The 15,517-nt window shown below is 42.7% G+C and overlaps 1 protein-coding gene across 2 annotated transcripts in view; it reads right to left on the bottom strand.

The window, feature by feature from the left end:
• Positions 1 to 1,663: 1,663 nt before the first annotated feature.
• Positions 1,664 to 15,517, bottom strand: part of LOC123637060 (STAM binding protein) — a 28,550-nt gene continuing 14,696 nt past the window's right edge. For both annotated transcript variants that reach the window (XM_045549882.1, XM_045549881.1), the window contains exons 5-10: positions 14,914 to 15,280; positions 12,567 to 12,691; positions 11,520 to 11,657; positions 4,496 to 4,608; positions 3,837 to 3,936; positions 1,664 to 2,313 (exon numbers count right to left, since the gene is read on the bottom strand). In XM_045549882.1, the coding sequence (XP_045405838.1) occupies positions 2,257 to 2,313; positions 3,837 to 3,936; positions 4,496 to 4,608; positions 11,520 to 11,657; positions 12,567 to 12,691; positions 14,914 to 15,280 (900 nt within the window). In that variant the 3' untranslated portion in view covers positions 1,664 to 2,256. The remainder of the gene's footprint in view (positions 2,314 to 3,836; positions 3,937 to 4,495; positions 4,609 to 11,519; positions 11,658 to 12,566; positions 12,692 to 14,913; positions 15,281 to 15,517) is intronic.

Raw genomic sequence — 15,517 nt, 5'->3', positions numbered from 1 at the left:
CTTTTGCCCGGGCTAGAGTGCCGTGGCATTAGCCCAGCTCACAGCAACCTCAAACTCCTGGGCTCAAGCAATCCTACTGCCTCAGCCTCCCGAGTAGCTACAGGCATGTACCACCATGCCCGGCTAATTTTTTCAATGTATTTTTAGTTTTCCAGATAATTTCTTTTTTTTTTTTTAGTAGAGATGGGGTCTCGCTCTTGCTCAGGCTGGGCAATGTATTATACATAGTTCACTTTGGTTCAATAAACATTTGGTAAATGTCTATGATGTACAGAGAGGTTGATGAGAGAGCTCACAATTCTTAGGTACAAATGACCAGTGCAGTAGTTTTCAACCTTGGCTGCACTTGAGAATTCTAGCAGCTTGAAAGATAAAAACAAAACCAAAACAAAACCAATTTCTGGGGCCCCACTCCATAGATTCAGATTTAATTGATGGGGGTAGGGCATAAGCATCAGTAATTTTTAAAAAGCTCCTTAGGTATTTGTAGGTATTTGAATGTGTAGCCAGGAGTAAGAACTTTAAGTGGCCATAGGTGGAAAGTTCTAACTAAAGCCTAAATTTAGATTTTAGGCAATGGAAAGCTATTGCAGGTTTTTGAGCAAGAGAGGAAACATGAAGATAGCTGTAATGAGGGAAGCTTCTTTTGATCAGAGTGTGCAGAACAGACTGGAATGAAGAAACACTAAAAAGAAAGATCTGGTAAAAAGCCTATTGCAATAGTCCAAGTAAAAGGTAATAAAGCCCTAAACTAAGTGGTAGCCTAAAAAATGGAAAGAAGGGGATGGATTTCCTGAAAAGTACAGGACCGGGCAATTTCAGGACTGTGCAGGGCAAGGTGGAGTAGCCCTGCTGACCTGGGCTGCAGCAGGGGAGGAGGCACTTTTCCCCCTGCCCAAACCCACTTGGCCCCCCATTCTGACTTATACCAAAAACTGCAGAAGAAAGAATTTCTGCTACCTTGGGAGTTAAAAACCCAAGAGAAGAAAAAGAATACAGAGATGTGGCCCTTTCAAGGGAAAGGTTCAAGGGCCACTAACCTAAGCAAGAAAGGCTGAACATATTTGGTATACAAAATTTTAAAATGAAGCAAAAATTTATATATTCATAGATTTTTTTATATAGAAAGAAATCATTCTTCTCCTACCCAAGGTATTTACTCTCCTGTCTTCACCTGAGATGTCAAAAATAACACCATTAATTCTAGGCCACCTAGAACACTAGGTGCAGCTCATAGAAAGAAAAATGCAGTATCAAGTACAGCTTCAAACACCTTCCTAGGTGTTGCCCTAGTCAGAAAAGAATAGCCAACACAATAAAATTAGTAGGGTAGGGAGGCTAGGGAATGTAATCATTTATTTGGAGTGTAACCTGGTACTCCAAACAAAGGCTCTACTATCCTCAGCGGAAAGCTTGTAGGGCATAAGGAGGAAGTGAATGGGATGACCCACTTGAGACAGCACCAAAGAACAGAGATGACTTCATACCCCAGCAACAGGCAGAGAAAAAACACTGAATAATTAAAAGTGAACTGGGACGCACCTTCAATGTCCGTACATCTCAAATTCCATTTTCCCTTCACCTTTCCCCAAACAACCAGACCTTTTATTTAACCTGTTTATACAATGCTTGATCAAAAGGATCACTCTAAAGCACAAAAACATACATTAATTGTTATTTTATTATAGAGGAAAAATGTCCTGAAATATTTGTTAAATGATAGTAATTCCTGACAAAATCACTCTTCAAGGTTTGTAAGCCTCACCATCTGGTCAGATGCAGTGAGCTGTCCCTCATCCTTAGAAAAAGCTTCATTAATATTGCCATAAACCACAGGAAAACCCGAAAGACTTTCTAAATGGCTTCTGAATTTCTGCATAGATGCCCTTATTTAGTCCAGAGGTAAACAATAAACAGGTTGGCATAGGAATTAGAAGGACAGCTGCAAGGAAAAAAAGGTTAACAGCCAGCAAATCTAGAATGAAGGATTTATGGGAGTTCATTATACCATTCTTTTGACTTAATTTTTGAGTTATAGTTGCTTTAGTGTCATCATGCTCTTTTTCTGCCTTGTCTAAAAAATATATTTAGTTATTTCTTTTCAAATCAGAAACAGAAAATCAACTCTTCCCCAAGTGATGCCCCCTTTCGATTCTGTCTAAAAAAGCTTACAAAGCTTTCTGGAAAGCTTAAATTAAGGGGCTACAGTACACTGATATGGTTTTGTAATTCTTGGAAGGTGCCTGACTCAAGCTCTCATCGAAGGTCGGTGATGTTCACTGCTCTGTCCACAACAGTCACGTGGCTGCAGCTCTGCAAGAGGAAAAAAGAAAGAATGGTCAAGTCCTAGATAATTCTGAAAAGTTATTTTTTAAAACCTCTATTTAAAATGCTCATTCTAGGCCAGAGGTTCCCCATCTGGAAGCCAGATTGCTACTTAAGTGGTAGTTACAGCAAGTGGTCTAGGAATCATCACTTCCATCAATCCCCACCCATAGACTGAATCAATGTCTGCCCATAAGTCTTCATTTATTTTTTAAATGTATGTATCTTCTAGGGTCATTCTTGGTCTGTTGGTTGGTGATTTGGTGCTAAAACCTGGGAACAAATAGAGTCATTCTTAAAATATACATTTATTGAAAAGAATTATTGAGTTCATTATAATTTTGGGGGCCATGATGTCAATTAGATGATAAACACATGGGGAATTATACCATATATCAATAATATAAGCACATGGGGATGGGAGACGCTCACTTTTGGCATGCAAAAGGGTCTTTGTAACTGAAAACCTGGGCACTGGTGTTCCAGACTTTTTTTTCTGATTGTGTAGTCCCTGTTTTAACATGCTAATACCTAGACATGTATTATATTCTAAGGCAGAACAATCTATTTTTGAACAGATTTATCGGAAGGTTCTTCCTCATAGTCAGCTGAAACTATCATTCTATGAGATCTTAGTTTTAGAGCTAGGAGTGATACGAAATACTCATAACTCTTCTAATACTTGAAGTCGCCTCCCAGATTCTTCCTGTGGCTTCTCTTCTAAACATCCGCAGTTCCTTTCATGTGACAAGGTTATCAGTTCCTTTTCTACATTGGTCACTTTTCTCTAAACTCCACAAAAATAACGCTCTATGGCCAGCATGGAGTAATGCAACACTATCACAATAGATTTGAGGGGGCAAACTGAAACATACTGAACTTCAACCAAACTTTTTATTCACAGAACACAACTTAGAGCAAAAACAACTTCCTAGGATGGTCATAAAGTCTAAGAAAAATTGCAGATCAAATGTACAAATTTACCTATCATAGTGGCTTTTTTCTTTGCATTCAAATCTCTTATTGAGGCCGGGCGTGGTGGCTCACACCTGTAATCCTAGCACTCTGGGAGGCCGAGACGGGAGGATTGCTTAAGCTCAGGAGTTCAAGACCAGCCTGAGCAAGAGCAAGACCTCGTCTCTACTAATAATAGAAAATTTAGGGCATCGTGGCATGCACCTGTAGTTCCAGCTACTTTTGAGCCTGAGGCAGGAAGATCACTTGAGCCCAGGAGTTTGTGGTTGCAGTGAGCTATGATGATGCCACTGCACTCTACCTAGAGTGACAGAGCAAGACTCTGTCTCAAAAAAAAAAAAGACATACAGTGGCAGAGCTAAAATTCAAATCTATTCCTATCCCACACTGCTTCTTATGTATGTCCCTATGATGGAGATCTGGAAAGATAAATGACAAGGCTGGCCTTCTATGTGGGTCAGGAAGGACAATGCACTTCATCAACCCTGTCATCCCTGCTTAAGCTCAGCCCTAATTTCTTCTACATAGATACATACACAGAACAGAGGTGGATCCTTGCTGTGTGGGTGAAATCCTTTCTGGCGACAGGAAGATATCTCCTCTAGTCCATGGTCAGTTAGTTTAAAGAATCCGGTTCTGAAATAAGAAAAGGTATGCTCAGCATCAAGCAAAGTCCCCAACACGTGCATGCACACACACACAGGCATGCACAGTCACACAGCAGGGCGGAGGTCATTTTTAGACAACTGCTGTAGGATGCTGGCTCACAGGTCCCTTCTCTGGTGAATGAATCATAGCTAGAGAATGATTCATCACTGCCACCACACTAGTTTTGCTGGGAGAATTCAGAATAGAGGATTTGGAATGAAAAAGAAGTAACATTCTGAGATAATCTGTTTGATTTTGAAATTTTCTAATCCAACATCAAACTCTTAAAATTCCTATTGCTTCAAGCCAAACACTTTAAATTTCTTGTGGACATTTCTTAGAAAAGCAACTAAGTGGTTGCTTGGATATCTTTTTAAACAAGTATGATAGATTTATCAGGACATGGGGCTTAAAAGGAAGCAACTAATTGATATTACAATCTATATATTTTATAAAGAATAAGGTCTCAAGAAGAGAGACCTTTTCCTCTGAGGTGTTCTTCCTCCTACCTCCTTGTAACACCCAGAACCATGTCCCATATACTCACTCCTGGAACTTGGGGGAGCAAACAATGGCTATTGACTCTGGCAACATCAGCTGGTAGGAGCAGTGAGTGTGTAGGTCAACACTGGAGAGAAAGGCGGTCTGTGTGGGATGAGTCTGAGAAGAGAAAAAAAAGTCAGAACTGTCAGTGAGGATACACAGTTGTCCCCCCTTACCTGCAATTTCCTTGTCCAAGGTTTCAGTTAGCCATGTCAACTTCAGTCTGAAAATATTATATACAATTAAGACATTTTGAGAGAGAAAGAGAGAGATGACATTCACATAACTTTTATTACAGTACATTGTTATAATTGTCCTAGTTTATTATTAGTGATTGTTAATCTCTTACTGTGCATAATTTATAAATTATACTTTAGGGTAGGATGTATGTACAGGAAAAAACATAGTTTATATATAGTTTGGTGTTATCCCTGGTTTCAGGCACCTACTGGGGGGTCTGGGAAGGTATCCCCTGAGGATAAGGGGAGACTGCTATACAACCAAGCCTGGCTCATGAAAGAAGGTAAAGCCAAATAGTTCTCAACAGCTGGCCATAATCTCCTTTTCAAGTACAAATCCATTTGCAACCATGAGGGGGTACACCTGAAGTTCATGATACGAACGTTCCTTTCCAGCACTGTAAACAAGCATAGCTTGACATGATTATGTGAAGAGACTCATTATTTATTTATTTCTATTTTTTAAGTTCAAGAGGTTTACTGTACAACATGGGTGACTATAATTCATAACAATGTATTACATACTTGAAAATTTCTTAAGAAAGTAGATTTTAAGTGTTCTCATCACGAAAGAAGTATGTGAGGTAATGCATTTATTAGCTTGATTTAGCCATTCCACAATGCATACATATTTCAAAACATCATGCTATATACCATACAATTTTTGTCAATAAAAAAAAGGAAAAAATACCTACTCCCGTTATAAAGTCTTGGAAAACAAGGAATAAAACCTATAAAAGAGCTCACAGAAATAAGGAGAATAAATAATTTTTGGAAATTGGAAGAGTTCTCTGTAGTGAGGGATACAATGAGAGAGGGAAGGGGACAAAAGTGACTAAAAACTAAAATAACTTAGATCAAACCGGCCCCAGCAGAATGACAGCTAAATAGGAGGGGACTTGTCTGGACAGCAGTGGTGGCGAGATGTCACAGGTCGGGTGAGGGAGACCACCCCACTTCAGTTCCTGGATAGTTGGATATATTAGGGATGCCCTCATGTACATTGTGGAGGACCATAATTCTGGGATTCCACTGGATAGGGTGCTTTCTGTCTAACAGAAAGCAACACAGGGTTAAGCCCAGACCAGAGCATACCATCCTAGCTCATGGTTATGGACGACATACAAAATAACCCAGCGCATTTAATTCACTCAGATGACCTTCTCAGGGAGAGTGGTCCCAGAGGGTAAGGCTCTGTTGAAACACCTTCTGGCTTCCCCTGTTTGAAGGCAGTGGAAGATGTTAGGCAGCCTGAACACTTATTGGTGGGGGAACAGGCAGACAACAGGAGGGGAGTGAACAGAAGGGAGAATATCTTTCAATCTGTACTATTCAAAATGGGAACTCTGATCCCACTAGTTCATGAGGTTTAGCATGCCTGTTGGGTTCCGGAATTCCTGGTTGGATGAAGGGCTGTAGGCTGCAGAGCTTGGGTCAAAAACAAGTTTTGACCTCTCAAAATGAAATCAAGATCCAGGTTCCAGGTGTCAAGAAAAAGTTTCCCTGTGGTTGGTGTGTGTGGGCCAGGAGATCAATGTGGTGGGCCCTGTGGGGTGTGGGGACTGGCAGGGGGAACATGTGTCAGGTGCATAGTGGAGGTTCAGACAGTGCTTATCAGACTTGGAAACAGGTACTGGGGCTTAGCCTGTGTGGATAGTGGAGTTGCATGAGATTGGTGCTGTCAATGTGAGGGGTGGTGCATGGAGACATGAGAGATCTGTGTTGGGGTTCAGCAGGTGAGATGGGTGAGGAGTTGTGTCTCAGGCCTGGAGACAGGAGACAAGCCTCATGGTCTCAGGCACTGGGGGTATGGAGATGGGAGAGGAGATACCCACTGCGGGAATTACAGGTGAGGAGACTGGTGCTATGGGAGCCCAGGGTGTGAAGACCAGGAGAGCACACCTGTGTCTCAGGTGTTGCACTCAGGGAGAACCACGTCCCAGTCATCACAGGTGAGAAGACCAGTGAGTGTACCTGCCTCTTTCTGGCTGGAGACAAGAGGGGAGACCAGTGTTGTGGGTGTCAGGGGGGTGGGGTGGTCAGCTATCTACAGCACAGAGATCACAGGTATAGTGGGAGTGGAGATGGTGCCTATTAGACTTGGAAACAGTAGAGGAGACTGTTTCCTGCTCTGGCTCTCCAGTTCTTGAACCAAATTGGAAGAACTCAAGGACTGCGATGTTGGGTTCACCCTGGGATCCATACAATCGAAGATATTAGTGGGGTTATCAAGATGGGAGTCTATGGACAAGGTAGGTGGGTGTCCTTAACAACTGTGACTGGCATGAGAGTGGCCTTTGGGACTTCCTCCAGGAATTTCTCCTTTTCATCCTCTTGAAGAAGTATGAGTATGTCTCTGGATAATTCAGGCTTTGGTTGTTCGAGTGACTCATAATTTCTAATTGACCATCCACACTTATTTGGTTCCTCACGAGCTCTTTCCACATCATAGAGAGTCACCCAATCTGGAACAGATGGCACATGCTGACCAATATTTCAACACGGAAGAAGTCAAGGACTATGTTATCCACAATTAGATGAATGATTCTTCCTGGCAGAGGTGTTAAAAGGTCAAGCATGAGTTTGGGGCTTCATAGGCAAAAGATGTTCTGCAGTTAAAGCATCATCCAAGGAAGATATGAGAGGTAGTGGACTACCTGGATTCCAGTGGGTGGTTAAGTCATGCAAAGAAGCCTGTCTTGTTTAGAAGTAGAATAAGATGTTGAAATTTGAGGGTAATTAGTTAAAGCACTATCTAAATGTGCATTCTGTTAATTTCATTTGTTTCCAATTATTTGTGTTTTATTAAGCACATTTTTTGGTATAAAAAACAAACAACTACATGAACTAAGATGACTTATGTTCATCTTAGAGGGGTGTATTCTTAGGTAACAAGAATGGAAATAGAAAGATCCAATGTGACTTAAAAAGACCACTGACCTCCACTAACAGAAAAACATAAAAAAACAAGTACAATTGTCCAGTGTTTTCAAACCTGCTGTCCAAAAACACAAATCTCCTGAGAAGCTTGTCAAAAGCTCAGACTCCTGTGGTCCACCCCTGGAAATATCTCATGAGAGGGAGCATCTTTAAAGCTCACTAAATGATTCTTCTGTGCAGCCTTGTCTGAGAAGCACCACTCCACAGAATGCCGTGATAAGCTCACTGTGGATGAAGTCTTCAGGGCAGCAACTTGTTAGCTGAGTGGTGGCAGCAAATGCACACATGAATCCTCATGGGGCATGTAAGAACTTCAGAGACCACCAGGGAAAAATAGTTTCTACTTGATCATATTATAATCCTTTAGACTGCTACAGAGCAATGGCCTGTGCCAACACCTCTCATCCCAGGGTGAGAACGCAGGATTCTAACTGGGGGCCAATGAGGCCTACACAAGCCAAGCTAGACCTACAATCTAAAGTTGGGAGGCCAGGTGCAGTGGCTCACGCCTGTAATCCTAGCACTCAGGGAGGCCGAGGCAGGAGGATCACTTGAGCTCAGGAGTTGGAGACCAGCCTGAGCAAGAATGAGACTGTCTCTACTAAAAAATAGAAAAATTAGCCGGGCATTGTGGCGCATGCCTGTAGTCCCAGCTACTCAGGAGGCTGAGGCAGGAGGATCACTTGAGCCCAGGAGTTTGAGGTTGCTGTGAGCTAGGCTGTTGCCATGGCATTCTACCCAGGTCAACGGAGTGAAACTGTCTAAAAAAAAAAAAAAAAAAAAAAAAAAAACCAACAAAATACAGTTGGGTAGCCAGAAGGATAATAGAGTCACACAGTTAAACTGAATCAAAAGACCTCCCTTTCACAGTCAAGTTTCTTGATGGATGGTTATGTTCACCGTGTCCACCCTGCTGGGACAGAGGAAGGCTCTTTCAGAAGGAGAAAACAATATGCCAAAGGAGCAGAGCACGGAGAGTGAATGCTGAAGGCTGCCTGGGCACCTGGGCGGGAGCAGAATGGCCACACGAGAAGATGATGAGGGCTAAGATGGGGCTGATACAAGATAAGGAGTGCCTGGGATACTGGATTGGGGGGGTTCAACAATAGTTGGTGACCAATCCATGACCATATAAGTTTTTGACCAGGGATGATGATTTACAGTTGGCAAGGTGCAGGAGGAAGAATTGATCTTTTATATTCTCCTCTTGCCAATTTCCAGATTTAAACAAACCTTATAGTCTGTTTTTTGTTTATTTGTTTGTAATCCCAAATTAGGAAGGAATGGTGTAGAAATATCATGGGGAAGAAAAAAGCTAAACTACTATTAACTGAGGCTTTAAATTTGCTCCTAGCTGGGTCATCACTGATACTTAGAAATCCTTTTATTCATCTGTGGCTAAGTTCTACCTGAAGTCTAAACAGTAATTATTTCAAATTTTCTCCCATTTCCTCCAGTTTGCAAATCCACCCTTGTCTCCCTCCTGTTTGACAGCAGACCTAGACTCCAACCTTACTGAAATCAAGATTGTCTAAAATGAGTTCCCTCAAGACCTCCAAACATCATTTCAAAAATCTCTCTGTATCTTCACTTCTCTACCTTCAATCCTGTCTCAGAGGAACGAGTGTTTTCCTCCCCATATGAAGACGAATTTCCGTTTTGTACTTTTGATTCAGTATTTTCATACCACCACGTTACTTTGTCTCTCCTACCCATTTACATCTCCTCCAATGGTTCATCGGGTGTAAAAACACATACAGATAACTACACATAAGAATGTGGATAAACCTTGAAAATGTTAAGCAACAGAAGCAAGACACATATACACATATTGTATAATTCCATTTACAAAAAGGTCAAAATCAGGCAAAAGTAAACTATAGCCTTTTGGGATACACACTTAGATATTAAAACTAGAAAGAAAGCAATGAAGAGAAGACCAGAAAAGTCAGAGGAGGGAGGACATGTGACTGGGGTTGGGAGTGTACTTCTGGCAATGTTCTATTTCCTGACCTTGGTGGTGTGTGCACACAGATGTTTGCTTAGGTTTGTTAAAGTGTACGTTTAGTTTCTGTGCTCTCTTATATATGTGTTATATTTCAAAATATAAAGCTTTTGAAAAACAAAATCAAAACAAATCACGTATTCAAGCCTTTTCACACTAAACAACTGCAAACATTCTCTCAACCCAGCTACTCCTTAGGCCACCACGTCTTTCTCCTTTCCTCTAGAGCTAAGCTCCTGAGAGTGGTAGTATACATGCCACTATTGCCACAACTTCAATCCCCATGACTTCTTTTTTTTTTTTTTATTGACACAGAGTCTCACTCCGTCCCCCCGTAAGAGTGCAGTGGTGTCACAGTAGCTCACTGCAACCACAAACGCCTGGGCTCAAGTGATCCTCTTGCCTCAACCTCCCAAGTAGCTGGGACTACAGGCGTGCACCACCAGGCCCAGCTAATTTTTCTATTTTTAGTAAAGATGGGGTCTTCCTCTTGCTCAGGCTGGCCTTGAACTCCTGAGCTCAAGTGATTCTTCCTGCCCTGGCCTCCCAGACTGTTAGGATTATAGGCATGAGCCTCTGCACTCAGCCTCCATGACTTCCAAAACCCGTACAATCTACCTCCACCACTGCCTAAAATCCACTAACTCGAGATCCTCAATGACCTCATCACATCCAACAGGCTGATCTAAGTCCTGACCACTCTGGAGCTCTCTAAAGCATGTGACATCATTGACATCCTAGAATTTCTTCTTAAAATGTTCCCCTTCCGGTGGCTTCTATGCCTTAATACTACTCTCACCTTTCTCATACAACTTTTGCTTCATTATTGACTACTTTCTGTGTTTCCCTAGGTAGCCTGTCCCCCAAGTTGTCAATGAGTCTCTTCCTGCTCTCAACACCCACCCTACTTCCAAGGCTTCCAAGGTCAGCTCTTCGTGGAAACTTCCAGATCCCTATCTCCTGCTTTGCTTTGCTCCCAAGTTCTAGCTTCACATTTCCAACTGCCTGATAACTACCTCGATTTGATGTCTCACCAGAACCTGAAGTTCAACATACTCAGAACTGAACCCCACTTCCAAAGGAAGTCCTCCTCCTGGATCCCCTACTTCTGCTTATAAGATGATCACTGTCAGGCCCCAAATCTCTGAGTCATCATTGACTGTTACTCATTATCCTCTATTACTCATTAACCAAATTCTCTGAAATCCTATATTCATCTCTTCCTTCCCAAACACAATGCCATCACCTGAGCTCATCATGAGACTTTATGAGCACACTCTCCCTGCCACAACCCACCTTAAAACTGCATTTATGTTAAATTTTCTTAAGTATGGTTTCGATCACATCATTGCTTTGCTCAAAAACCTTTAAGAATTCTCCACGTACTAAAAAGCATAGTCACGTTGGGAGTGGTGGCTCATGCCTATAATTCTAGCATTCTGGGAGGCCGAGGCAGGAGGACTGCTTGAGGCCAGGGGTTTGAGAATAGCCTGAGCCACATAGTGAGACCCTGTCTCTACAAAATAATATTTTAAAAAATTAGCTGGGTGTGGTGGTGTGCACCTGTAGTCCCAGCTACTTGGGAGGCTGAGATGGGAGGACGGCTTGAGCCCAGGAATCCAAGGTTGCACTGAGCTGTGACTGTGTCATTGCACTCTAGCCTGGGCAACAGAGCTAGACTTCACCTTTAAAAAATAAATAAGAAAGAAAGAAATGAAAGGAAGGAAGGAAAGGAAGAAAGAAACAAAGAAAGGAAGGAAGAAAGAAAGAAAGAAATGAGCAGTGTGTTTACAACACAATGAAAGAAGAGGAGACTAACCCTCAGAGAGCCCAGAATTTCTTACATGAATCCAGCCCAGTGTGATGAGACCCTGCTGATCCTGTATGAGGAAAAGTTCTTCTTCATTCTCTGTGTTACAGTAATCAGATCCAGCACTTTGCTTGGGGATGAGAACATGAGTAACGGTAAATTCATTCCTCATCTGCCAAAGGAGAAAACAGCTTGTCACAATTCCCTGGCATTCATGCAGCCCTGCACTGTCATAACAGTGGAAAGTTAAACATCTGTACAAGTGAAGGCCCTTCTCACCCTGCAGGAGTCCCTCGCCTCAGAGGTTCACAACCTTGGCTGCTCATGCACATTGCCTGGGGTGCTCTGTAAGGGACAGATGCCAAGACCAACCCCAGGACTCTGCAGCCTGGGCAAACACCACATCCCTGTGGGAATTTCCTGGTGCAGCCAAACAGGTCTACTCATGGTTGTTGAGAAAGTCCAGATAGAGTACCATTTCTCTTCCTTTGTTCGTGTCTAAAGTAGTGTCCCTTTCACTGTTTCCTTAAGTCCTTCTCATCTTTTACGGTTCAGGTCAAGTCTATTCCACTTCATTCATTTATTCACTCAGCAGTTAGTAATGGGTTTTTAAGTGCCTCCAATCAGTGAGCTTTCCTTCCTCAAAATTTCCAGTGCTCATATTATATGCACTATTCAGCATGCTATTTATCTTTTGACGTGTGTTTCCCATCTCTGCAAAGTGACTGGCACTTTTCGTGGACACTTACTATGTGTTTTAGATATTTTATAATCCCAGGTCCTACCATAAAGTAGGTACTCAAAAAATGATATACAGATAATGACTGGATCTTCCTGCTAAGTTTAAAATTAGGTATTTCGTAGTACCTCCATTAACATAATCAGTTCAATTCAAGGGACTCTAAAATCAAATACAGGGTCACCAAATTCAAAGTGACGCTACATTATGCAGTAGTCCATGGTTCCTTCAGCAGAGGGATCCGCACAAAGAGTACCTGACCGTGGATATCTTCTCTGAGAGTCATAGGAAGCCAAGGGAGAAAAAACAGTCTCTGCTCAGGAAAGAGTTTGTTTTCTTTACCAGTTTTCCACAGAGAATTCCACATGTCTCCACTCCCCGGGCAGTGTTGGCGCTGGCTAACTGGAGAAACTGTGGGCACAGCCTGCCGGGCACCACCACGTGGCGCAATCCATCGATGGTAGGAACTGCAATGGAGAAAGGGAGAAAGTCTGAGACCACTGGGCTGAGCTCCCTCAAGCAGACCTCACAGCTGGCAGCTCTGGGAGAGCTATGCTAACTCACTGGGATCCCCCCAACTTCAGGCAGTGCGTGGGGATCTCATCCTAACGGCACCCAAAAAGATTGTAAGGTCTCTTCTCCAATCTCTGGTCACAGCTCTTGTGAGCGCATACTTCAAGAAAATAAGAGTAGGCTTTAGTCATTCAAGTTAAGAAAAGGGTAAGGTACTACTTTAACAAAGTTCCTGAGAGAGTTGGGAATTTTCTGTCAGAATCTAATATAAAGGGTTAAAAACATTACCTTCCTGCTGTGTTTTGAATGCGTCCCCAAGGTTCACGTGTTGGAAACTTAATCCCTAGTGGAAAGTGTTGAGAGGCAGAACCTTTAAGAGGTGATTAACTCAGGAGGGCTCTGGTTTTGGCCCATCTGCCCTTCTAGCATAGGATGACACAGCAAGAAGGCCCTGACCGGAGGGCCCCTCCATCTTGGACTTCCCAGTCTCTTGAACCATAAGCCAAATACATTCCTGTTCATTATAAATTACTCAAGTATTATTATTATTATTATTATTATTATTTTTGAGACAGAGTCTTGCTCTCTTGCCTGGGCTAGAGTGCTTACTCAAGTATTTTGATATAGTAGCACAAAGTGGACTAAGACACCCCTATTCATCTGAACTTTTAATTTTAAATCTCTCTTTTATTTTCAGATAAGAATATGAGACAGTATGACTTTTTTTTTTTTTTTTTTTGAGAGTCTCTCTCTGTTGCCCAGGCTGGAGTGCTGGGGCATTAGCCTAGCTCACAGCAACCTCAAGCTGCTGGGCTCAAGCAATCCTCCTGCCTCAGCCTCCCGAGTAGCTGGGACTACAGGCATGCGCCACCATGCCCAGCTAATTTTTTCTATATATATTTTTAGTTGTCAAGATAATTTCTTTCTATTTTTAGTAGAGACGGGGGTCTCGCTCTTGCTCAGGCTGGTCTCGAACTCCTGACCTCAAGTGATCCTCCCGCCTCAGCCTCCCAGAGTGCTAGGATTACAGGCGTGAGCCACCGAGCCCGGCCGAGACAGTATGACTTTCAAAGAAATACACCAGGATATATTCTTCATAACGGAAAAGAATTTTGGTAGTTATTTATTTCTGAACTTCGTCTTTTGGAAGAAAGTTAAAATACCAAACCAGAACAAAATAACACAAAATATACTCTAGTCCCTCAAAAAAGGCATGAACGAAGAAGCAGCTCATAAAACCTGCCTCAGGAAGCCAAGAATGGACCCAGTTCCTGAACACCATGGAGAAACCCTGTGAGAGAGCCAGCAAGCTATAGTTAGGAAGCATCTTTCACAGCCAAATTTTCATATTAAAAAAAAAAAGTAAAAAAAAAAAAAAGATGTTCTGCTTTTGCACATTCAGCAGCAAGATCTGAAGAGCTAGAGAGGTAACAAAGTCAGACCACAGTCACATGGCAGTCTGATGACAATTCCTAAGGATTATGAACTAGGTTTGGCACAGCCCTGTCCTTTCAATTCAATGACCACTTCCCAAGTGCATACCAAGGAGACACTGTGCTCAGCCCACAAGTAACACGAACACGAATAAGACTCAAGCCCCAATGTGCAAGAAGTTAAAATCTAGTTATTGACAAACTTCGAAGGACAGTAGTAACTTTTCCAAAAATTGACCTGGTCTCAGGTAAATTATGTGGTTCAAGCAAAGGCCACTTTTACAATACAGGCAGTGTGACAGGGCATAATATGGCAACACTTATCAAATGGGTTTCTGTGGCCGGGTGCGGTGGCTCACACCTGTAATCCTAGCACTCTGGAAGGCCGAGGCGGGTGGATCGTTTGAGCTCAGAAGTTCAAGACCAGCCTGAGCAAGAGCGAGACTCTGTCTCTACCAAAAATAGAAAGAAATTATCTTAACAACTAAAAATATATATAGAAAAAATTAGCCGGGCATGGTGGCACATGTCTGTATTCCCAGCTACTCAGGAGGCTGAGGCAGTAGGATTGCTTGAGCCCAGGAGCTTGAGGTTGCTGTGAGCTAGGCTGACGCCATGGCACTCTAGTCTGGGCAACAGAGTGAGACTCTGTCTCAAAAAAAAGTACTCTTGGGCTGGCTCCCCCAGAATGATGCTCTGGGTGGCGGCAACTGAGATGGAAGAGAATCAGCAAATGTACTCACCACTTTCTGAGCTGCTCAGTGCTCCAGGTTTCAAGGACCTATCCACAACAGGTGGCTTAGCTGGCCTCACAGTTGTGTTACAGTCTAAAGGCTGTGTGGATGAGACAGGTGAGGTGGGGAACACATCTAAGGAGGGCTTTTCCAAGTCAGGCACCAGTGGGCCTCCTAGGCCAGGGTCCACCTTCCCAAACTCCTGTACAATTTTCAGTCGCTCTTTTTCTAGCTCCTGGTTCCGGATCATCTCCTCAAAGGCATGAAACTGTTCCTGTTCCAATTGCTGCTGCTTCTGCTGTGCTATCCTCTGTCTTTCCTTTTCTAGCTCCTGCTGGATGGCCATGTTCCGGGCAAATTCCTCTGCTTCCTTCTTCTACAAACAAAGAAAAGGATTTAGGCCCCTACATCACCCCTCAGATGCCTTCACACCTCAGGAGAACAATGCTTTTTAGCAAGGAGATTTCCAAAATATACTTCTGCTCTGGCCTGATTTCCTAACTCAAAATTCATACTTCCCTCAGTACTTTATATTCATGGAATACAGTCACCCCCGTTCCTATCTGTACACTCATCTTCAAGGACAGTTAAGTCCCAATCCTCAGTACCCTTC

This window comes from Lemur catta, chromosome 4 (genome assembly GCF_020740605.2).
Source record: "Lemur catta isolate mLemCat1 chromosome 4, mLemCat1.pri, whole genome shotgun sequence".
NCBI lineage: Eukaryota > Metazoa > Chordata > Mammalia > Primates > Lemuridae > Lemur > Lemur catta.
Note: the sequence above shows the minus strand (reverse complement) of the source record. Positions and strands in the feature narration are given on the sequence as shown.